The following is a 24,028-nucleotide window of genomic DNA, read 5'->3' as shown; positions in this document are numbered from 1 at the left end:
GCTACAGCGATCGGCCGGACCAAAAGATTACGACCACTTGCAGGTGTTTTGGTTTCTTTATTGAAAAACAGGATCTACGTACAAAAGCCGAGTAAACAAACATGCTAACAAGTCTAGAAACGTTTCTCTCTGCGTGTGGGTTTTGGTCGTCGTCCTTATAAAGTTCAGCAGATCTATTGCACTCTGAAGACTGGGGCTTCTCTCCTAAGTGCTGGGCCAGTTTTCTGAAACGCTCGGTGAACTTTGGTCTGCATGGAAGTCAGAGAGGCAGTTGGGGGTTCACTTCTCCAGCGAGGGCAGGGAAGCACGTCGTGATGCGGCGTTATAAAACCAACGTCGCTCAGTCGAAGGCTGATTGTCGCTCATTTGAACTTCGAACTCAGAGGGTCGTGTGGATGAACCAACTAGTCGTGTCATGACTTCCCTGCATTAACTTCAAACTCTGTCTTCAAGAAATGTTTCACAAGTTGTCCTTGAATGACGATGCCAACACTTGAAGCTTTCTTATTTAGCGTCACAGGATCCAAGTCATTTATATTTTGACGTTTGGTCATCAGAACTTCACTTCACTTCATTTTCATTGTGTGACGATGAAATCCAATCGAGGTGCAGACCACCATCACGGGTCGCCAAATACCGTAGAGCACAGTGCCATCTAGTGGGCACACGAGGCCTGAACAATGAAGCCTTTTTCAAACCAAGAAAGTTGAAATGGCGACCCCACGTGGACGTTTACTGTGACTGCACAGTAAAATTGGGATATAATAAAAGTACCGTCAAGCCGCAATGTTATTTTAGCGGATGAATGTCATTGTGAACTTGTGAACATGAACGCGAACCTGTGGTCATATGACCGGCAGCTATGGTTAATGACAACCTTCAGTGGCCGCATTACAAAGTCAACAGAACGTTGAGACGCTCACAGCGTGAGTGGAATGAATTAACGGTGTCTTGAAACATTTGGAGTTGGTCCCATCCCGTTTATGGGATCGCGAGCGGTCGACGTGACCGTGGTCCAACTGTCACATGCCACTTATGCAGAGACGCTAAGAGCTGATAGGTCTCTAGAGGGAAGAGTGGAAGACGATGTCGGAGAGTTGAACGAGTGCTCTTCATTGGTGTGTTTTGTTGCGTCCACGGCTCCGTCACACTAGCACGTCCGATTCTGAGCTCGCGTGAAGCCAACGCAGAGGAAAAAAAAAAAAGCTATTCTGTCATCATAGAGATGGTGTTAGTGAAAGAGGGCCATCCTTACAGTTCTGAAACCACAGTCCGGACAGCGCCGCCCCCTGCTGGCTAATATTAGTTTTAACATGTGCAAGTTACTTGGTGACCTCGTTCAGAACCCTGAGGTGGCGCTGGTGAGGACGAGCTGCGGGGATCCGTCCGCCTCACTGTCGGGGCTGCGGCGCTCTGCGCTGCCGTCAGCGTTCGACGCCTCAGAATCCAGGGTGTTGTTGCCGTGGAGACTGACGGGGGAGAAGAAGGAGGAGCAGAGGAGCTTGACGGGACAGAAGGCCGAGCCGCGTGGGATGAAATTCACCTTGTTTTTGTCGGGACACGAGAAGAGAGGGAAGCCTTTGGATTTGCCCGACCTGTGGAAAGAAGCAGCTTCCATGTTTCCATGACGACCAAACTGACGTGGACAGACACAACGAGTCAAACCGTTACAGGTCTCTACTTACACCAGCTCCTCAAAGACTTTGACTCTCTCGCAGCCTTCTGGAGGTTCCCGCTTGAACATGTAGCTGTTGTTGGGTTTGGGAGACGTGGCGAACTTGGGCAGCGGAGAGCTGCACACACCATCTGCAGACACACACACTGTCACACTCTCAGTCTGTTTTCCTTCAAATGTTGACCTTTCACTCGTCACACCTTTGTCAACGTCCTCGGCGGAGCAGGGGCTTCCATCAGGCGAGTGCAGCAGCTGATCAGGGCTGCAGGGGCCTGGCGATGGGCTGGACTCACCACTAGATGGTGCCTGAGTGTCTGTGTCTCGGGTGTCGCAGCTGTAGCGAGGAAGAGGAAGAGGGGCGCGCCGGCCGTCCACCACGTCCATGGACTGAGGAGAGCGTGTGAACGTGACCGTGAGTAACCATCCGACGATTTTCTCCGCCCGCTGGTCGGGGATGGAGGTACTTCCCACCTGGATCCCGCCATGCTCCAAGTCTTCCCGGATGAACATGTTCTCAAGTTCGTGGTTGATTCCTTCCACGCTGCTCGGCACCCGGGACATCCAGGACTTGGACATCGGGATGACGGCCCAGGCTGCCGACGTTCCCTTGTGCTGCAAGGAAAGGAAGAGTTTGCAGGAGTGACAACATTTGCTACACAACCCCTCACCAGAAAAGCCTCATGCACGCTCACCATGACTGACTGCTTTCGTAGGTGTCAACAAGATTTCACTTTCAGGCTCATGTTTTCACCACGTAGCAACAGGACTAACTCAATTTGATGACCACTATGGTTTTTCACTTCACTCTGACAACAGAATGTGAAACTACAACAGACAAACTTGCACTCTCGTCAACAGCTCAGCACTCAGCCGTCCCACCAAGACACGGCTCGCCTGTGAAGCTGACTTTGTGGGTGAGCAAAGAGCAAACACGGCTCGGGACTTGTCTGTGCATGTTCCCTCTGCTCTTGACACAGCTGGTCGACATGGAGACTCATTAACTCGACCTCAAACACCCTACGTGAACTGAGCCGCCCACGTCCGATGGCCACTGCGTCGCCACTCACCTGCGCCGGTCCGGCCGCGGAGCCGGGATCTTTGCCGGGTCGGCCTGTCTGTTTGCCTCGCTGCAGCTGAAACCGCAGCTTTGCGATCTGCTGGAAGAGAAGCAGGGAGAGTCAGTGTGCAGACCTCTCTCAGGAGGAGCCAAACAAACTGGAGTGTGAAGCGCCCGATGCTCCAGCTCTGACACAGATCGTCTTTTAGCAGGAATTTTAGCAGAAATGCTGCAGAATTCCTTTCAGTTTGGGCAGTCACACATGTTCAGACTACGTCAGTGATCCACCTGCTGATGATCACGAGCAGCTGAGGTCAAGTTGGTGCTCTCAGGACGACACCAGCGCTCATTCACTCACTTTTTTTAAAATGTTTTTTTTTTTTTTTACTGGTCGCCCAACGCTTTCTAATGAGGATTTCTCCCCGAGTGCAACAATATCTTGCCACATTAGTGCTTGAACTCAGAAAGTGGGTGATGATTGCTCTTGAGTGAGCCATTCTTCTCTGCAGCCTGGACCAGAACTCTGCTGCTGTACATGACAGCAGCAGAGCCTGGATCATTATGAACGAAAACAGAGTCAGAGTGTGTAGCTGAATGGGTTAAAGTTCGACTGAAGCGTGACACAATAACACACGGCAGTCGGGATTAGGAAGAAGAAGAAGCCATAAAAAAACTTGTCGGGTCTCGCAAACATGGAAGTGAAAACATGGCTGATGCAGTTGTGTTGGGAACCAGTTGAGGGTCCTCATGAGCCCAGGATCCAACAACAACAGGGCTGACTGGAAGCAGGAGAAGGAGGTATATTTAGACTGTGGCGAGGAGAGCCGCAGACCTAATTAGCTGCATGTGGCTGCAGAGTGAGGAGAGGAAAGCAGCCCCAAGAACATTTGGGCCCAACACTGACCGACAAAACACATCAGCAAAGTGATCACTGAACACAACCAAAACACTGGCGAGGCAGCTGCCAGCACCAGTCGTCAGCTCACAAGAACAAGAGCAGGTCGTGTTCTAGTAGTCAATAAATAATGAATGGCGTTTTGATTTCTGCAATTTACTGCTCGCTCTCACTTTGATGTACGTTTGATAAGATGCTTAGAGGAGAGGTTCGACTGCCTGAGACTTCTGAGGGCGGATATGTCGACTGAGAATCAGGAACAATGAGTAAGCGTTTGTGAATCTACCTCTTTGAGATGATCGGCGCTGCCCCAGGACGCCGACCTCTGGTGACTCCCCAGCTCTGACGCCTCGTCCAACCACAGACTCGGAGTCTGACACAAAAGAGATGAATCGGCACAATTAAATTTGCAACACGAAAAGTAGAGGTGCAGCACAGCAAGGCGATCACTCGTGTTCCATGATGAAACTGAAGTCAGGACTGCTCCACTGCGTACTGCCCACATGAAAACCCACACAGATGCTGAAGCCCACCACCAACACAAAACAAGGTTTGGACCTGAGTGTGATGAGCCAAGGACTGCAGAATAAGAAGAAAGAGACACAGTGAAGGATGAAAATATCAAGACAAGACTGAGACAAGTAGCAATTGGAGCAGAAAGAGAATCTGAAAAGACGGACGATGGAAATAAGGACATGAAAATTTAACCCGAGTCGAAGTTAGAGAAGAAAGCAGCTGAGAGATGATGAATGACTACGTCAAAGAAGAAGAACTTCTGAAAGACTGAAAAGACAGTGGAGAATAGCAAAAGCAACAGAAGAGATTGAGAAAGAAGGGTGAGTCGATAAAAAGAGGACAACAGAGGAGACCCGAAAGAGCAGGACGTGGAGAGGCTCTCAAGACAAAGGAGCTGAAACACTGAAGACAGTTATCAGATGGGAGACAGAAGACTAAGAAGTTAACACAGGCAAGACGACATGGAGCCACTGACTGAAGAAGTGAAGCAGCAGAGACTGACAAGACAAATAAACTGGATAAAAACTGTAGAGAGGTGATCGACTTATAAACCAAACAATCTCAGTGAACCAAACAGCTCATGGGAGCATCTACGCACACTCCCTCCACAGTAAAATATTTGGATAAGGACTTGAGTAAGATGTGGGCTGCAGCATGGCATGCGCTCAAGAGCGAGCCCGAAATCTGGAATCAATAAAGAGCAGCACAACAATCAGGAGGCCGGATCCCAGAGGAGCGGCAGTCATGGCGGCTGATTGCTTCCATTAGTGAGTCCTGTTAAAGCGTAAATACATCTGTGGGAGACTCGCTCGCGGTTGTCGGAGCCATTATCAGATTTAACAAGCAAAACATAGCTTCATCAGGTAATTACAGGACCACCGCATCTTCATGGCTACCTGAGAGCCAGGCCACCTGCCACACAGGTGACGTGCGTGAGCCCCAGTTCCAGTCATCAAAGACATCAACACAACGGAAGACACTCTTAAGAGAAGCCAAGAGACCGAGGGGCTCTGGACTCCACCTCGTCGAGTTTCATCATGACTAGTCTTAAATTCCTCCAAGTCCATTGGCGATGTCCCAACTGAAGTCAGATAAGATGCTGTCACAGAGGGATTCTCCAGCGGGAAGCACCAAGATGTTCTGTCCCCGGACCTCTGCAGTAACAACAAATGCAACTATTTATGTAAATGTATTCAGCGCGCAACAGAAACAGTGGATGTTTCATCAGGTTGTCCGTAACCTCACACTTCCTGCCCTCAGACCCCGGACTCGATGGCGGTCAAGCCGAGAGCAGTGGCCGGGCTTAAATGTCAGTGTCGTCACTCTGCTCCGCATCTGACCTCACAGCAACAGAAAAAGCTCTATGGCTCTCCAGTGCTGCACAATCCCCCGCTATGGTCTGGAATATCACCCTGTGAATAATGAGGAACACCCGTGAAGGCGTCTGCGCTGGCCCGCTGGCTCTGCTTCTCCCAGTGCTGCCGGGAGAGTCAAACGGCTGCTTGTGCTCTCACAAAGAAGGACCAGTGTGCCGGGGCAACAGATGTGGAGCTAGCCTTTAGCATTGACAAGTTGCGCACGGACTGTGGGATTGTTCGTGCCGTTTGATGCCGGTGCCAAACATTGAGGGACTTCCAAGTCTAATCCGGCACAGCAGAATGAGGATTGCAGCAAAAGGGCAGGAGGGCTTCACTGAGAGGGAAAAACTAAATTCTCACAGATGTTCAGTGACGTCAGGCATGCTAGTCGCTACATGTGCCTCAGCGAAATGATTGGCAGCTAGTATTGTAAACAGGTTCCCCAAGAGAAGTTACAACCAAGACATCTAACAAGGCTTCAACCAAAACTAAAGTGCAACCTAATGCGTGTTTCCCAGGCAGATCACAATAGCACCCACAGGCCCATGAATCGCAATGGTCGCTCAAACACTAGCCCAACGTATATCAAGACCACTGATCAGGAAGTCCAAATCAGTCCTCATAGGGCCACTTCTGCTCCCTTTGTTTTGTCGGTAAAATACTTCTAAAGTTGACCATAACTTTCTTAGGAGTTGCAGCTTTTGTGGTGCAGGTATTTTATTGGACTTGAAAACAATACGACATGTTGAATTGCCATAAGAATGTTCCCACCTGTAACGGAACAGTTGTGATGACACACAGCAAATACTTCCTCAGGCGGTGCTTCAACAGAAGGCAGTTCATATTACCGCAAGCCATCTATGAAGCAAATTGTCTGTTAGGAAGAACACCCACCTTTATTTACCTCGGAGGCCCTTTATCATGCTCACTGTGGACTTCCGTCCTGAGCTGTGTGCTTTGCAGCCTGGCGCACCAGGTGTTGAGCCAGATAGTGCTCACTCGCAAAGATAAAAGTGTGACCGTGGCCGGTGGCTCGCCTCCCACTAGAGCTCACACCCATCCCTCTGCATGTCGGCTACATCCTCAAGAATCTGGCAGGAAATAATGACCGCTCTTCTATGGAGCCGCGGCGGAATTTCTGCTGCTTGTTTGGATTGCATGCAGAGACACGCGAGCGAAAACACAACCAGACTAAAAAATAATTGTGATACACTTCCATCTGTTGAGGTAGAAACTCGAAGCTCGAAAATGTGTGTTATCGACCAAACAGGGAAAGAATCGTCAACAAAAGTCAGTGATAACATTCCACACAAAGAAACCCTCTAAAATATTTATCTCAGGTCACTGACTAGTGGCACAAGAGCTTATTTGGAAGGGCAAATGTGTGTTCCACAGCCAGCTATTCTTCTCACGGAATGATTTTTCTCACGTCAAATAGTCACAGAACAGCTGAGTTCTTTTTACCATTTACATATATTGAAAAGTGTTCTAACAGCTATATTTGATTTCTATAGCCACCACAACTCCAGCTAATATTTCTGCAAGTCTTTTCTGGACTGAGCTACACCTGGGTTTATAAGTGGTTTGCATCACCCATGAGATCGACTATGTGAGGTCTACGAATGTCTCAGTTCTCTGTCTCTCAAAAAAAACCCAAAACAAATATCATGATATAAATCTTGACAGATTAACAACAGTAAAGCTGCCAGACAAACTTCATTGAATGGATGTGCGTGAGGGTGTCTTAGAGGTGGGTCTGAAGTTGAAGGGTCTTTATTTTCATAAAGACGCTAGCAGGGTTCTGTAACGCCGAGAGATCCCGGCCCGAGCATTAGCATATGTATGGGCCCTCTGCTCCTCGTCTCACACACAAAAGCCAGCCTGGCTGCGCAGCCACAAGGGCCAGGTGGTAGGCAGTGGGATTTGTGCTGGCCGCCTCGGCCGCCCAGGGGACAGGTGCAAACAACTTCACCTCTATACAGAGTTCCAGCTCCAAGGAGAGCAGATCTTAACTGGTACGGCTCCGGACAAAAGAAGGCAGGATGCTTTTGTCTGAATCCAGGCCTTGCTCATGAACAGGAAGTGCTCTCTGAATAACCTCGGGGAAGTTTGTGCACTCTGAACTGTTGAGTTTTGTTTGCAAATGTGGAGGAAATATCTGACAAGTTTTCAGTGGTTCGACACCAAACTGTAAATCTTCTCTTATATAACGCCACACAGAGGCGTGGACGCCAGTCAGCTTGACTTGGACTTCAGTCATATTTGATTCAAAGGATTCCTCAAGTCGTCATAATAACATTGTCCGCTCACAGCGCTCGCCGGCTGTTATGGTACAGTGCTGTTGGTCTGCTGACCATCACAGTTAGAGGCAACTCCTTGTGAGCTAGCGCACTCGGACTAAAGGCTACATTCAAATGCATATTCAGAGCTCCTTTGTTGCCATGGAACAGATCCCAAATTTAAACGTGTACAGCACATCATGCGCAGAAATTTGGCAAAACCATGGGGTGCCATCTTATAGGTGCAGGTCAGATGGCAGAACAGGAACTCTCTCATAATAATAATCGAGCACATGGCTACCAGTAAAATAAAAAAAATATATCATTATAAAATGTAGCTCTACTTCCCCTTCCTTGTGAAATGTCTCAGCTCATTTCAAAGAAATATCAGTCAATTCTCAGCAGCCGGAAATAGCAAATCATCCTAGTGTGTCAACTGATTTCATAATCCTTGTCAGGTTTCGTGGTATACAGAGGGAGCTCCTCGCTGCCGCTAGGATGGAATACAGGACTAGTTTCCAGCCTGACAGAGGGAGTGTTGGAGAGCAGCCATGTGGCCGAGCTATCACCACAGGTGACTCAAAGTCAAACATTAGTCACGTCCATTCACACCAGTCTGAAGACTGCAGCCACATGCCGTACACTTGGGGGGCCGCCCCAGTTTCAGAATCATTTCTGAAAACATGATTGGTCGGATCATGAACCTGCCAGGAAGAAGAGCAAGTGGGCTACGAGTGCGGTGCTCAGTAAATTGATTTTCCATTTCATCAGCTCCCCTCCTGAACAGGAAGCCTGTCATTACAAGTGTTTACTCTGCATACAGCTACTCGAAGGGATTGAGCAGAGCCCTCTCGCTGCTTCCCGGCCCACGTACAAAGAAAGGCGAGGTCCACGAGCGCTGGAAGGGATGAAACTCATGTAAATGAGGGTTGCTGCCTCCTTTCACACACATGAAAAGGCTTCTGTGAGCAACAAGGCAGCAAGGCTCGTCTTCATCATACATATTCAGTCTTCGTTCATAAGACAAAAAATCCACCATTCCAGCTCACAAGAGTAGTGGGTGATCTGAGGGGGAGTTCACATCCTTACATGGGCTTTCAGAACTTCAAATACATCAGCATTTTTCTTTGCTATGATCAAGTTTCCATCTCATTTTGACAAATAGTCCGTCCGTCCTAAAGAATGAAAAACAGGGCCGAATCTTGAGATCGACCAGGCACTCTTAATGAGGCTTTCAATTCACCAAAACTGTGTTGTTTTAACTTGTTTTCCCGTGTCATGCTAACATGCTTTATCTTGCTTCCTGAATATGATGAATTGAGCCTCCACTTGCTCTCTGAAGATTATCAGGCCACGTCCACACACAAGACCGGCCCAGTTGCTGGGAGCCAAGCTACATATCAGGTTGGAGCATGTGTGCCGCTGAAGTGCGTGACGTGAAGTTATCGCCAGGCTCTGTCTGGAGGGACACAGTTTCAGTTACGCTACAGTAGGGCTGCTGAATATAGCTTTCTTGATTGACGAAGTGAGAGCTCTCCATCCCGCAGCAACAGACCCCATTAGAGAAGCAATACGTAAGACCAGACACTTGAAAAGCCTCAGATACTTTAGCATCAGGGTTTGATGAGGTGGTGAAACACCCTTCCCGGTTTTTACTGTGATATTGTTTTATGATTGGACACGTACATTTCCCCATCAGAGCGTGAATAGTTAGTCCTTAACAGGAAGATCAAGCAGTTATTTCCCGATCAATCTGTGCTCACGCACCTGACACTGACAACCACCAGTCAGTCCTTCAGTAGACGCTCAAAACTCTTTGGTTTCTCGATGGACTGACACGTACCTGCGTGGCTTTGTCCTTCATGTGGGAAGGGTAAGGTCCGTGAGAGTCCCGGGGCCACTGGCCGGTGAGGTACGGTCCTGTGATGGCGTCGAGGGAGGATGTTCGCCTGATGGCGCTGGAGTTCCGAGTTTGAGGCTTGGATCTTTCTGCTGTGAAGAGCAAATGCAGCCAATAAAGCAAAGTGGAAATTCAAGTTCAAACTTGGGCCCAAACACAATTGACCAGTTGCATTTCTGGTTTGTCTTTTTTTGGGGCAGGGGTGGCAAAATCAACTACAAATATCCCCAAAATCTGACAGCTCAACACAATTTTTAAATCTTTTTTAAATCTTGGGTTAGGGATAAAAATAAAAAATATTAACATAAATAAACTAAATATAAATATTACATCTACAATGTTCTTTACCAGATTTTTTAAAGCACAAAATTTCTATTTTTACCGGGAAAAGCTTTTGTTCAAGTTTAGTTGCATTTTGATTCATAGTTTTTCATTAAAACTTGTCTTTTAGTTCTGTATTTCTGTCACAAACAAGAGGTGTGTTTTTGCTACCATATCAAGATTCAAAGCCAGATATATTAGTCTGGAGTCTTCAGGGCCAGATCATACCATGTTTCTTGACTGGAGAGGACACATATATTGAGTAAAAAAAACAACAACAACAACTCGGCTCTCATTTGACAAACGCTTAGAACAAATAATCGTTCCTTCACTAGAAACTAGATCGAGACACCCAGAGTGCAGCACGGAACGTTTGCCAACAAACTCAAGCTTGTCACATTCATTTATACGACAGCCTCCGTTTCTCAATCTCTCAGAGGCCTGGAGCGAATGTTATTGTCTGGGCAGGAGAAGACGATGCTGTGTGGAGCTGTCAGCTGGCAGTGGAGGAACACGCCGCGCTGATAAACAACCACACTGCAGCGCACATCAGTACTGCCAGCATCCACATTCCTGCACTCACATGCAGTGAAGAAGGGAAAGCAAAACATGAAATAAATAAATAAATAAATAAAATAAAACGTCAGAGGCGTCTACTGTGTGGGGCAGCTCCGGAGAGAATCAGAAGCCGCTGACTTCATTTTGGACTTGTGTTAAATTCACAAACATCCAAGTGTTAGTGTTGACAGACGTCAACCGGACTTTTAGAAAGAAGAGTTGGTTGAAGTTTGTAGTACACGACTCAATTAACTTTTTTTCTTCCTACAGTAGAGAACACTGTGGACTACATGTGTGACAGGACCCGTCACATGTTGGTTCACACTTCCACTTTTAATCAGCTTTTCATTTGAGGATGCCCGTTCACTTACTGACAACTATACACACTAACACTAGGATGATCGTTTTATTTTTTTTTATTTAGCTGAGTGTTAAATTTCCATCCACCATGGGTGCATCAATTGCTCCGCACGTTAGATTCCTCGCCCTCGTAGGGCCGGGTGATTGCTCATGAGCAAGCAAACGAACACAAACCAACCAAACTATGTACACAAGGCTCCCCTCCACTCGCACAACCACACCGTCCATCATTGCTGCTCTGTCTATAGAACACACTGTCCCATAAACCTAGAGGTATGGCCTGTGTAAGCTAGGCGGGACACAGTCCGACTGCCTGAAGCTCTGCAGACAAAGCGAGCTGCATTTCCATTCACCGAGTCGACGCTGAGAGACTGTGGCTATTTTCCATCATCTTGCTGCTGCCGCTGACCACAGAGCAGGAGAAGTGTATTAAAAAAGCCGAGGAGACATCAAAGCGGTGCTCAATGGTATTTAGCGGCTCATTGAACAGTTTGTGCTCTTAAAACGAATGCATATCAAGGTCAGGTTTCCTTCAGTGGACGAGCTGCGATGACATTTCCAGAGATGAATGGGCGGTTTATTAACTGTAGAGCAGAAGCGAATGTGAAAACAAACATGTGGGTTAAATCAGTAAACCGCTGAAGAGCAGTTTCCTGTTGCCCCGGACAGAGATCCAGAGCTGCTTTCTTAATTTAGCACACGCAGTCGCAGAAATAGGAATAAACGGTCGGAATCAATGGAAGTCACCCAAATACATTGAATATTTCCGGAGTCTTGATTCACATGGAAGAAGCCCATACCTCACTGGTGCATCTCCATTTGTCACAAAGCTATAACAAATTTCATGCACAAAAGAAAATGTTCTGCCACATAAACAATAAACACAACTATTGTTACTGGGACGATTCAAGCCACGTTCGACACGTCTTGGAGCATAAGCTCATGCAAATTGCGATATTCATCTTAGCCACCAGCTATAAAAACATGGGATGCATTTTTTGTCCAGCATCTGTCCCTCAGCTGGTGAGGAAATGGCCTGTTAGCATTGTTAGCATCTCTCAATGCGGGTAACTCCCAAAACAAGCATGCTGTGACTAGTCTGAGAACATCTGAGTGAAAGAGGGAGGAAGCTGAAAGTATTTCTGACATTTAAATGTGACACAAAACATGGGTTTGATCTGAGCACTTGCAAGCACTTCTAACTTGCAAGAGTATGAGCAGAGTCATGAGTGTTTCCGTTCTCTGGTCCTTGTGGTCTCAGCGTGTGGAGGAGACGACCATGCCAGTCATCATCACACAGTTGAGCGTGCCGACGGTGGCCACTCTGTTGAACTGAAACATCCGCAGCCTTACCCCAACCTCAAAAGAACATCTCCAGAGGTCTACTCAGCCACAACCCTCCAAAGATTTTACAAGAAAGCCTGGTGTCAAAGACACTGATCTAAATCTGTCAGTGGCATCAACAAAAAGTTGCCAGGAGACGGGAGAGAAACATCATGAGCACATGAGGTTGCTAATCTGTCATGGAGGCTGTAGCAATCCTCAAACACCATGACATCGCCTGCACGAGTGAGGACCTTTCCAGAAGGAATCTTGCCGGAGCAACAAAGAATGATCAATGTCCACGACCAGTTACTGCAATAATCTTGATCTCATTTGCAAAAAATGTGTCATGGAGAATGAAACCCCTCAATTCCAATCAACTCAAATGCTCAGGGTGACTGACAGCACGCCAGGGTGAAGGCTGACGTCTGAAAGCAGAGACAACCACATATGAGCTTGCTGCACAGTGCGATAGTGAAACCCTGTGATGTTTATTTAAAAAAAGTAACATCCGAGAAACGGTCCACTGACGCAGCAGATTTTGTGAAAACAGAACTTTGCTACTGACATGCAGGAGCAGGAAAAGGGCAGGGATCGGTTTGAGTCAGTAATTTGACTGTTTGTTTTTTTTTTACAGTCACAGGACTTTGAATTGGCAAGTCTGGTCATTCTAACGTGGTGGCGGGAACTATTCGAGCACTGACCAAAAACTCTTCCTCTGGGGGCTAAATTGTTCTGAGCAGGTCGTGAGGTGGAAAAAAACTGGCACGTCAGAGATCCACCGTAGTTTTGACCATATTCCTGTGCGGTTCCCAGGCTCCTTGGTGTCCCATTAACCAGCCTAGTCAATGAGTGGGTTCAAAGTTTTACTATAAATGACAGTAATCTGTGGCTCGTATCAAGCAGTTGTAAACAACAGCAGTGGCTAAATGATGTTACACAAGACTGTGGTGAAGATAATGTGCAACAGCTGGCATGTGTTTACACCAACAACCAGGCCATCAGAATCCTCCCGGGTGTGTTTGGACTGTGAGATCAGAGCTGTGAATGAGGGTCAAGCCTCCATCATCGTCGGCAGAGACACAACACACCAGTGGAGGTGAAAGTTCAGCGCTCTCAGGGCGCTGAGGTATGCCAGGCATGCTGGCGTGAACATGGGTGAAGCTTCACCTGCCATGTGCGGAGTTGCGACGTGGTTGTGGCAAAGACTTCATTTCCTGCGTCGCACGGTACGCTGGTCAAGGTTGGAGGTCAGTTCTTTGAAAGAATGATGGAATGTGGAGAACAGCAAAGCAGCATCACAAGAGCAAAAATTCCACAAACACACAGCCACCGCTGAGGTTTGGCTGCAACGGGGCATGCGGTCATGAGGCAGCGGCGGGTCAGTCCGCTGCGCGTTAAACAGACCGCGGCTTGTAGAGCATGAGTCGTGCCACAACATCCAGGCTGAGGACACCACAGGTGAGCAACAACACAGGGGTCTAGTTCTAATTAGGGAGACAAATTGGCTGCCAAAACATAACAGTGTACTTCTGCTGCTGGTTAGTTGGTTCATAGCCACCAAAGTTAGCTGGGGAAAAAAAGGCAGCTGATGGATGCTTTCATAGGTTTTACAACGTGGAATGTGGGTTAAATCCCTAGGCAAAGACCAAACATGATCAGAAAGACGTAAAAAACAATTTTGCGAGGAATGGAGAAGGGGAAGACAGAAGAGCAGGAAAACAGCCTGGTTGAGTGTCATACTAAGCAGTTGCTCAACTTCTTTCTGAGTGAACAAACACTGTTTCTTCCAGATTTCTACACGCTTATTCGTAAACCAGGACAAAATACTTCACTAACAGCTAAGGTATTGAGTATAACTAATTGTTCTGCATCAAATGGGGGCAGAGAAGGGACGGCAAAAAGACCATTAAATATACACAACTATACATGAAGATGGTTTACTGTTGGTCTATAAAACGCTAGGCGTCAGTGTCAGGTGCATGTGTGTTGAGAAGAGAGTAGTTGGGAGGTGCTAATAGCTCAAGAATGGAGAGACAATACACAGATTCCAATGGAATATGCTTGGTTTACACTGTGGCCAGGAGCACGGCTGTTTGTGATCTCGTTCCTCTCACTGTATTTAGCATTTAAACTATGAAAATTTGATGAATGAGTTTTACAATGACTAGTAGAGGTGATGGCAGCCTGAATCATGGCTGACTCATTTCCAGTTTTTTTTCTTCTTCCCCGCCTCAATTAAATTTCACTCCAAAAGAAAAGCTAGAAAAGCACTCGGAAAGCGCAAACCTCCACCACGAAAATCCTTTAGAGAAGAACTGAATGTTCCTTGTTCCATTTCACATACTTCCTGAAAACTTCATCGAAATCCATCCTCGAGTCATTTTGAAGTCAGAGAGACAAATGTTTGTCGCAAACATAACCTCCTTGGTGGAGGTAATAAGACGAGAAGTTCTCTCAAAGAACTACAGCAGGGAAGGAAAATCGCTGGGGCTGATCTGAGTGTGTATCCATAAGCACCGGGCATGCTGGGGCATGTCCACACCAACACATGCAAGTGTGCCAAAGACCGAATCTGCGGAGTGACCTTGAATGCTTTTCTTCATTTGTCCAAAGTGTAATTGACAGACTACAGAATCACCTCCGTCCACTGACACACATGAGGCTTGAAAACACACTTGAATTTGTCGGTCCTGATTTAGGTATGTCAGGGCCCTCAGCCCTCCTCCAGCTCATCTCCCAGAGGGCAGCTGAGCATGACACCACTTCCTTCTGTTGACCATGTGCAGCAGCAGCATATGTTCTGAATGGCCACAATAGACCACAATGACCGGTTGGATCATATCAACTAGTGGGACAGACGTGCGCCCACAACAGATATTTACTCTACACACTGAAGTTGAACTAGTTTTTTTCAATTCATCGATGTCGATCAGATCAAAGTTTGATGCGCATGTATGTTGGTCGTCTCCTTCCCATAACTAGCTGTGTGCTCTCATCTGACAAGAGAATCTTTACCTCTGGAGGCCGGTGACTCTGGCAGACAGGAGGAGTCTTTGTTTTCTGGGGAGAGTCTCTGCTTTGCTATGGCGCTTCCTGGAGCGAAAGTCGGACTGGTTGGAGGGCTCGAGCCTCTGTTGGTCGTGGCTCCCACATGGAGGCTTTGAGTCCGCGTTGGGCTGCTCTGTCCCGGCCGCAGGAGCTGATAAGGCACGGTGGCTCGGATGGGGTGTAAGCGGCAGCTGCCGTTGTTATACGAACCGGGAGAGCCCGCATTGCTGCGCCTGACTCTGGGCTGCTGGAGCGAGTTACTCGGTGCTGACATCCTTCAGAACCGGCTCTGGACCGCTGCGAGTCGAACTGGTCTGGAACTGGACGCCAGATTAGCTTGTTAGCCTCTTGTTTTTTACAAAATATCTCATGCGGAAAACAAGCTCGAACTTGCCCTTTATGGCGATAAACTTACCTTTAGGTTATCAATACATGACTCGGACGACTCGAGGAACAATATGAGCAACTTTTTTTATCTAATAAAAGGATGTAAAAGTGTCGGTGGGCAACTCTCTTGCTGCAGACTCCACTTCATCACAGTCCGACTGAGTTGCTGCTCCAGCACGACAGGCTGCCGTCAAGAGGCGGGGCTACAACTGCGGACTCCAGCTTTTGATTGGACGATGAGAGTTACAGTACTGCCACTGATTGGTTGATACCATTTGATGGGCGATACCCTCAGCCAAACGTTCGTAAGCTCAACATTTAAGTTTAGACTTGACACGTAAAACATTACACTTCTGCCTCTTCTATAAACACGAATGCAGTCCCGTTTTTTTCTGTTTTGTTTTGTATAGCAGCTTAACTTCACATTAAAATTAATGACAACATAAGAAACTGCCAAATACGACAGCAGTAGCTAAATTTAGACCCTGTCTTTCTTATAACGTTAAACAAGTTGGTGCCATGGGAGATTCCAACAACAGGAAAGACGACTCCCTCCTGTTTGAGATTAATTCAATAAGAATGTGTTGACACAACTGTACTCTAACTATAATTCCCAACTATCAAAGAGCAAGATGAGAAACTTTCCAAAGAAGGCAAAGCAGCATGACAACAACAGACGTGTCTCGTGTCCACACACACTCTACTTCAACTCTTCAGGAAATGTGTCACTCCCTTGCTCCAGAGGGTCCCAATTGTTTCACCCTGATCTTCCTGCCTGTGATGATCCAAGCAGACGCCACGTTACCACGGACACGGGACTGACACAGGGCCGGCACAGTGGGGGGCATTTGAGGATTATGCCTCCCCGCAAGAAGAGGCAGAGATTTTTTATTTAGGTTTGTGAGCTTTAGTGTGTGTGTTTGTTTTGGTTGAGATGTTCCGCAGCCCATTTGTTTTGGGGTTGAGTGTTATTTTAGGCATTTGTCAGTCTAGTAATAGCTTAATTATTGTTCAGGTTCAAACATGTATTTGTAGTTGCACTGGTTTAAAGAATGTGTTGTAGCTGTCGACTGGCACTGTGTGTGCGTGTGTGGGGGGGGGGCACATGGTTACGGGTGGGAGGCTGTTTTGGTGTGGTGTTTTAGTGCTAGTCTGAGATGTGACCTTACAAAGGGCTCCAATAGAGTCCAAGTTTAATCCTCTCCTGGAGAATCTAAAGCTTCTTCAGGTATCAACAGCTGCACCCGAATATCAACCCCAAACAAAGCGTGTTGAGTTTTCACCGAACAAATAAGGACGAGTGTCACAAGTGATCAAAATTTATTTAAAATGTAAAACTAAGAGAGTGAAAAGGTGAAATTCCGACCGCTCCGGCTGCTGCACCAGTGAAAGAATCAGACAAAGGACTGGCAGACCTTATAAAAGCGCCCACACTGCACCCCAGTCCTCACAGCCCCATACAGTAGCAGCCCCCCCGCCCAGCTCCTCCATCTGACAATACATGATACAGGAAGGGAGGTGAAACTTAAAACACAGCAGGCAGGCTGTCCTTGAACAGTCGCACAGATTTTAGGTGCAAATGCGGCGCCTAAATGAAAATGTATGTTAGCGGGTGTCGAGCGGGGCAGAGTGGAGGGAGGGTCCGCGCTCAGACTGTCCCCTCATTGAATCACTAGGGTTCCGGCAGCTGAGGCTCTTTATGAGAAGAACAATATGGAGGGTCTTGTCAGAGAGCCGAGCAGCTGCCGTTTTTGGAAGCTTCTTTCATGGCGACGGGTGAATATAGACCCAAGAATGAAAGCCCCCTCACCCTCCAACCAGCTGGCCCCTCCCACTACCTCTGCCAGGTCAAGTGTAGCACCAACACAGCAAGTGTTGTCGTGCACTTCTCCGAAACTCAATGAGGTATGTGAAGATGGTCGTTGTGTTGCATCGAATCCACACACAACAGTTGGCAACTGGTGACGACTCTGAAGATATCGGAGCAATATTCCTGAGTGTGGCATCTCCTTAGCAGAGCAGCACATGTGGGTTTCCTCCCTTTTCTTATATTGATTCGGATCAATCAGTGAAAACACACACACCTCCCTTCTTGATTTCCGGCTCTGTTACATTCACTAGACTATGAGTGGAGGGTTCATGGTCCCCTGGCACGATGGTGGCTAGTGCTCGCCGGGCCTCGGTTTGGTTCCAGATCCCGACAGGTTTGACTGGATTAGCTGCTGTCAGAGGGCACCAGGTTCCCGGTGGTGTCCAGCTGCATGCACCTGCACGTGCACGCTGACACCGGGCACTCAGTGTGGTCCCTGAAAGAGTCGCACACCAAGTCAGTCGGCTCGATGCAATTCACTCAGCAATGCTATTGTTGCGACACATTGTATCAGAAGTGGGATGCTGGAACCACAAGCTTGAGCACTGGACCCACCTGAACCAGCTGAGGATGTGTCCAGCGTGACCGCCGTGGCGACAGTTGTGGCACCAGGTGAACCAGTTGTTGAACTGAGCGAGCTTGTTTTCTCTAATCAGATCCACCGTCTCCTCTGACTTCCCGGGCCCTGCAGAAAACAGAACAAGGCACTAGATCCCCGGTCTTTGTCCAGCTGGAGGGAGGGAGTGTGCGGAGGACAGAGTCAGTCTCTCTCAGTCACCTGGACAGTTGGAAACCGGGGTGCCCATGTTCATGAGGCAGAGGGCACAGCGGGGCAGCGGTTTCCTACAGCCGGGGCAACTGGTGACTTTGGACTTGGTGGGCGAACCACTCACTCCGTACTGGCTGAAGCCGCGGCCCTGGTGCGGCATTGCCGAGCAGCTGTAAGAGATGGACTTCCCGCAGAAGTTGCAGCTCACGAACACCTGCGGAGAGCAAACCCGCTGAGGTGAGCCCGAGTTGAGGGTGCAATCTCGGCGCAGCATCAGCACGTGATGCCGAGCTATTTACAGGCAAAACCCACTGACCTGGGCCAAGGGTTTGGAGCTGGGGTCCAGCTTCCCTCTGTGGATGTCAAACTCTGCTCGCTTGTGCCAAAACCTCCAGGCGTCCAGCAGGTTGCGGTAGTTTTCGATCCAGCACTGCACCCGGGGGTCCTTGAGCACGTCGACCGGCGACCCCTGAGGGAGACACACTTCAGCTCTGGGTCGTAAAAGAGGTCAGAGTGAACTTTGGCAGCACCGCTGCTCAGCAGCGCACCATGCCCTCAGATGGAACGCTGCCGTGCTTATGTGGTGACGTCAACAAATCATTAAAAACACATTTGCTTGTTTAAAGGCACTTTTTTCACATTCTCTGTTCAGCCCGGTCCAACCAGAACCTAGTACCACGTCAAGTACCACGTCACTTGAATTAGCAGTTACACTAACAATTAGCTACCTTACGATGCAAGCTTTTTAGCAAGTAAACTGACCAACACTGTCATACCATGTTATAGAGTTTCCATTTAAACTGCTAGTACAGAGTCCAAAACTCTTCGGAATCTTAAGTAATGTTTTCACGCTCACGCTCATGTTGCTTTTCCACTCAGTTGCAGTGGAGCAACTAATTCTGGAGCAGGTTTGAACACAAACACGAGCATCGACAGATGCTCAGCGCCAGACCTGCTGGTCCACTCGCGGAGTCGACTGCAGAACAAACAAACGTCGCCGGCGATCTACCATCAACACACTGACGACTCTATTCGTCCGGGTTCGAAGGACACGTACGTTTTAGCGTGTCACATTTTTGTGGCTGAGATCAATGGCCCTGTAATGGAGCCAAACTGTGGAAACCTGAAGTCAAGACTAGCTGACTCACCTTAAGCATGCAGAAACTGGCCGTCTGAACATCGCCTGTTCTGTCCACGTAACTCTCCATCAGGTCGACGCCGTCTTTGGTCAGACCGGTCAGCAGGATCCCCTCCAAGTTGCCCGACTCCTTCATGTCGCCGGTCAGTTTATCAATGTAGCGTGGCAGCTGCAGAGGAGATCAGTCTTAGTCATTTCGAAATAAAGGATTGATTCTACATTTAGAATACCTTTAAATATTTTCTCTAAATAAATGTATATTTTTTTGTCAATATGCATTTGATTCTCTAGCACTGAGATGACTTTGATTACTGATTCTGTATGTTGGAATTTTCATCATCAGAGGTTTTTTTTACTACTTCAGTCAAGTGAGAATTGACCTGTGAGTCGCTGAGGAACATGCAGGCGAAGGCGACTCGATCCCGGACGGCCACGCTGCTCTCATACTGAAACACAGGACACATATTTACACTTCCTCTCACGGTTCTCAGAAAATATTGCATTCAGATAAAGCTATTTTGCAGCAGCTTTTAATCCCCCGGGGAAGCTGCGGTCCATTTCCCTCGTAAATTATAAAAGCAGTGATAAATCTGCAGAAAGCAGTGCAACGAAGGAGAGAAATGTCATCGTGTCATGAGCGCTGACAGAGAAGCTGAGACTCTTCTCATCCTTGTGTTGTTTCCCAGCTGAAATGAGTCTGATTCCACTCATGTTTTCTTGAGATATTTAGCACAGTGTCCTGCAAGCTACGGACGGGAGTTACACCCACAAGTGGATCAGGACTCTCCAGCACTTCTTGATAGGTGGTAATTTGAAAATGGTACCAGGACGCCGTCATAGGATCCAGGTTCACTGGTGAGGAAGGCGAACATGACGCAGAGGTACGGGTTCTTCAGCTGCAGCCGCAGCGCGCTGCACATCTCCCTCCACAGTGATGACTTCTCGTCAGTGTAGCCCGACAGCGCCATGGCGACCACATTCAGGTTCAGGTCGCCTGTGACAAGAGCGAAACAAGAAAACGAATCATCAACTACTATTCAAATTCACACTCATGATCATCCATTTTTTTTACTTAGCAGTGGAAATCTTTTTCTCTGTGGGAAATGTTTGGGCCTCCTCATCTACGGCTCATTCTTCACACCCCCTCTCTGCAGCTCTGATTGAGCTCATGAAGGAGCAGCATGAGCTTGGGTTGCTGTTAGCAACACAACAGTGGGACCATCCTGCCGCTGGTGCTGACGCTCCTTATCTAATGAGTCTGACCATCAGTCAGGAAATACTCATTAGAACACGCAGCACAAATATGCTTGACCTACATGAGTGGAATTTTTCTCAGCCGGTGTAAACAACTGCTGTGAAATGATTGGTGGATGACAACTTTTCAAAAATGATTTGCTAAGCTCCAGTGATCGCTGAGCTTCTCCAGACTTCATTTCACAATGTCTTAGCACGAATAGCAAAAAAGGCAAAACTTGGAGGAGCAGTTGCCTCATTTCCTGTTGAAATAGATCAACATTGCAACACACTCAATTCAACCCCCTCCAACTCTGTCCATCTGAAGTGGCTCTGTCCTGCACATCTGCACTGACTTTTCAGTCATGACACGTTGGTTCACATTTACATGTGGATAAAAGTATCACTGAACCAGCTGTGTGGCGAGCAGCTGTGACTTTTACTTCTTCTTTTCTTAAGTCAGTTCCCATCAGTGATGCCACAGCCAGTCCTCCACCCCACCCGACCCTCCTCTAGTCACACCTTCATGGCCTTGTTCCTCATGAATCTCATCAATTGTTCTCTTCCTCCAGTTTCTTTGCAACTCCATGCTTCTTTGGAACCCCAGTTCTCAATGCTCCTAAATTGTACAGTACTGACCGTTGTCAGCGGAGGCGCCCTTGTTGAGGATCTGGATGGCCCTGCGGATGTCCAGGTTGAAGAGAGCGACGGCAGCGGCTCGCTCCCACTCCCGCTCCTTCTCCAGAGACCTCAAGAACGGCTCCACGTCGACGTCTGGCCCTCGACTGATCCAGCCGCAGAGTCGTAGGGCCAGGCAACGCTCCTCACTGTGGTACCGTGGCACATCAGCCTGGCGGTCCGAACCGCTCCAACACTTGCGGCTCTCGCAGGTACCTGCAGTCACACATGCTGGTTGGAAACAACAGAAGAAGTCAGCGAACCAGGTCAGTTCTTCTCACCTGAGCTGATCTTTACAATGTTCTTGATTCCAGAGTAAACCACCGACTGCTTGTTTCCCTGCAGTTTCAGCTCTGCGTCCTCAGCACACTGTTTCATATGTGAGATGCGCATAGGAATTCCACTTGTCAAAGCTGACTGCGGAAAGTGTGTGTTACAGGACACTCAAAGTCAGAATCACAAAAAGGATATAGGACAAGTCGAACCACAGCGATTTGAGCTGCGGGTCGTTCCCCCCAGCTAGCAGGTGGTTCCTCCACACTTGGACGGTGTCGTGCCCGTACATGGACTGGGCTCGTTGCCTCATCTTGGTGGCGATGTCTCTCTCCATCACACCCTCACTTCCGTCCTCTCCACAGTCATACAGGTGTCTGCCGCAGGCCCACATCAGCGAGGTGGTGGAGCTCCACGCCAGGGAGATACGCTCAAACACAGTGAAGTCTGTCATGACTCGATTCGCGGCCGAGACTACCACCATGCGGTTCTGGGAGGACGGGTGCCAGGCGAAGCTGCCGATCTGGTTGTCGCTGGGCTGCACGCTGCGCTCGATGATGGTCGGCTCTGTCTCGTCGCCGATGGGCGTCGGCGTGTGCTGCATATCGTAGAGGCGGATGATGTTGCTGTCGCGTGTCAGTGTTGCAAGGAGGCCGGTGCGAGTGGGACACCATGCCACCTGAGGATAAGAAGCGTGGTTCGATCATCTTCATCAAAGAGCTAATAATCACTAGACTGACGAACGTAACCTTGACTAACCAGGTGACTCTTAATGGGCTCTTAAAAGGGCCACATTCACGACAACAAAGGCCAAACAAACCTTGGTGAGTGGTTTGGGCTGCTCAGTCAGCGTGAGCACCGGCTTCTCAAACTTCCTCAGGTCCCAGATGGCCACCTGACCCTCAAAGAAGGAGGCCACACGGTCAGGAAAGTGCGGGTCAACGGTCACTCCCTGGATGGCCTTGGTGTTGACAAACGTCTTCTGGCTAGTATTTCGCAGGTCAAAGATGGCCAGGTTGCGATGCATCCCAGCCAAAAGCAGCTTGGGGTCACGGAGAAGCCAGCAGAGCGAGAGGCATGCGTCATTCTGGCCCAGCTCATAAAGAGGTTTGGTCACCACCGAGTTTGAGTCAGAGTCCACGGACGAAAGGCGGATCTTCTCTGCTGTAGCGCTCGCCTCCGGGGAGAACTTGCTGCTGATGTCCCAGATGAGGACGGAGAAGTCCGCTCGATGTTTGTCCAAACCTGCCGCCAGAAGGTTGCTGTCCACTGGGTTCCAGGCCAATGTGTTGCACTGTCGCGCATGTTTTGGGACAAACTCCTTCCCCACAAGCTCTTTGCAAGCAGAGTTGTGGCTCTGACCCAAACTGGTGAGGACCACCCTCCCATTGGCCTGGCCAACAGCCAGCAAGCACTCTGGCTCATGTTTGGAGTACCAGGCCACACACTTCATGTAAGGGGTGTCTGAGTTGATGGCTAACAAAGTAGCAGCAGTTTCTTCGGAGAGTGGCAAAGTCCCGGCCTTAGTTTCAGTGTTTCCCACAGGTCCAATGCGGTACAACCCCAGCTCGGAGTCACAGATGACATAACGGTCCGGGTGATGGGGGGACCACAGGATGTCCGGCTTGGAGCCACTCATTGTTTAGCAGGTGCTAGAAGTTTCTCAGATGAATCAGGGCGAGACTTCGTGCACAATCTGGATACAAGGTAGGATGCAAGGTAAGATACAAGAAAGGTTCCACTCATCCAGTCAGCAATCCAACTCACCACTCAACACCATCATTCACAGGGAGAAACATTTAAAGTCCAATATGGGTGCTTGGCTGAAGATAAAGATTCTTAAAGTTAAAAAGGCTTCAACCAACCTCATACATGCAAATGCAAGGCAAATGACGTGGCTATCAAAAAAACCCGCAATAAAGCTTAAAACCAGCGTACACGCCATAACGTTTAGAGAAAACTTATGAATGCTAAGCTGACTAGCAGAAACGCAAATGTAAAAACGATAAACTGTTCTAAAACAAAAAAAATCACGTGACTCAAAGTGGCGCTGCTAACATGCTAATGACGGTGAGCTAATGCTATCCTGGCAGAAAAGAGCGATAAGGTACAGTCAATTCAGTGTGTAGCTCCTACCAGCAACCACCATCAAACTCCGTTTATCACCACGACATCGTTGAGCAGCAATTCAACACCGCAAATGTGACAAAGTGAAAGAGTTGACATACACATGTTGACTGGTGACCTGGAGCCGCGCTGGTTGTGTGCTGCTTAAAAATACGGCCGTGTAGGGAAACAGCAGGTGGATAAGGTTCCGCGTCAGAAACCTGGCAGCATTTACCAGCAGGAGGCGCTCACAGTAAACTGAACTCTTGTTCTAAAGCGTA

The 24,028-nt window shown here is 48.3% G+C and overlaps 2 protein-coding genes across 5 annotated transcripts; both read right to left on the bottom strand.

Annotated features, from left to right (window-relative positions):
- Nucleotides 1-44: 44 nt before the first annotated feature.
- Nucleotides 45-15,850, bottom strand: LOC128771684 (glucocorticoid-induced transcript 1 protein). Of its 4 annotated transcripts, none has more exons than XM_053887277.1 (9): nt 15,709-15,850; nt 15,261-15,613; nt 9,624-9,772; nt 3,914-4,000; nt 2,743-2,832; nt 2,147-2,287; nt 1,876-2,062; nt 1,686-1,806; nt 45-1,595 (listed from the first exon to the last, which is right to left on the bottom strand). In XM_053887277.1, exons 2-9 carry the CDS (start codon nt 15,565-15,567, stop codon nt 1,340-1,342), a joined length of 1,338 nt encoding a protein of 445 aa, XP_053743252.1. In that variant the 5' UTR covers nt 15,568-15,613; nt 15,709-15,850; the 3' UTR covers nt 45-1,339. The 4 variants fall into 4 exon arrangements, with proteins under 4 accessions (XP_053743252.1, XP_053743253.1, XP_053743256.1 ...); XM_053887278.1 differs by having other exon boundaries at nt 2,743-2,829; XM_053887281.1 differs by lacking the exon at nt 3,914-4,000.
- Nucleotides 15,851-17,071: 1,221 nt separating this feature from the next.
- On the bottom strand, nt 17,072-23,927 carry mios (missing oocyte, meiosis regulator, homolog (Drosophila)). Its single transcript, XM_053887802.1, has 12 exons — nt 23,870-23,927; nt 22,462-23,337; nt 21,840-22,320; nt 21,650-21,748; nt 21,330-21,584; nt 20,282-20,451; nt 19,838-19,903; nt 19,468-19,626; nt 18,636-18,788; nt 18,329-18,533; nt 18,106-18,235; nt 17,072-17,986 (listed from the first exon to the last, which is right to left on the bottom strand). Exons 2-12 carry the CDS (start codon nt 23,278-23,280, stop codon nt 17,896-17,898), a joined length of 2,628 nt encoding a protein of 875 aa, XP_053743777.1. The 5' UTR covers nt 23,281-23,337; nt 23,870-23,927; the 3' UTR covers nt 17,072-17,895.
- Between the last annotated feature and the right edge of the window lie 101 nt (nt 23,928-24,028).

Source organism: Synchiropus splendidus, chromosome 15 (assembly GCF_027744825.2).
Source record: "Synchiropus splendidus isolate RoL2022-P1 chromosome 15, RoL_Sspl_1.0, whole genome shotgun sequence".
Lineage (NCBI taxonomy): Eukaryota > Metazoa > Chordata > Actinopteri > Syngnathiformes > Callionymidae > Synchiropus > Synchiropus splendidus.
The sequence above is the reverse complement of the archived record's forward strand: the minus strand, read 5'-3'. Positions and strand labels throughout refer to the sequence as shown.

What these genes read in the sequence shown, in the direction of transcription:
- LOC128771684 (XM_053887277.1), bottom strand. Translation starts at nt 15,567, where the DNA reads ATGTCAGCACCGAGTAACTCGCTCCAGCAGCCCAGAGTCAGGCGCAGC. An exon ending in GCGCCGATCATCTCAAAGAG is followed by an intron (nt 2,833 to 3,913) that starts GTAGATTCACAA and finishes CTTCTCTTCCAG; the next exon opens with CAGATCGCAAAGCTGCGGTT. An exon ending in AAAGTCTTTGAGGAGCTGGT is followed by an intron (nt 1,596 to 1,685) that starts GTAAGTAGAGAC and finishes TTCTTTCCACAG; the next exon opens with GTCGGGCAAATCCAAAGGCT.
- mios (XM_053887802.1), bottom strand. Translation starts at nt 23,280, where the DNA reads ATGAGTGGCTCCAAGCCGGACATCCTGTGGTCCCCCCATCACCCGGAC. An exon ending in GCTGTGGTTCGACTTGTCCT is followed by an intron (nt 21,749 to 21,839) that starts ATATCCTTTTTG and finishes TGCGCATCTCAC; the next exon opens with ATATGAAACAGTGTGCTGAG. An exon ending in CCCGGTTTCCAACTGTCCAG is followed by an intron (nt 18,236 to 18,328) that starts GTGACTGAGAGA and finishes TGTTTTCTGCAG; the next exon opens with GGCCCGGGAAGTCAGAGGAG.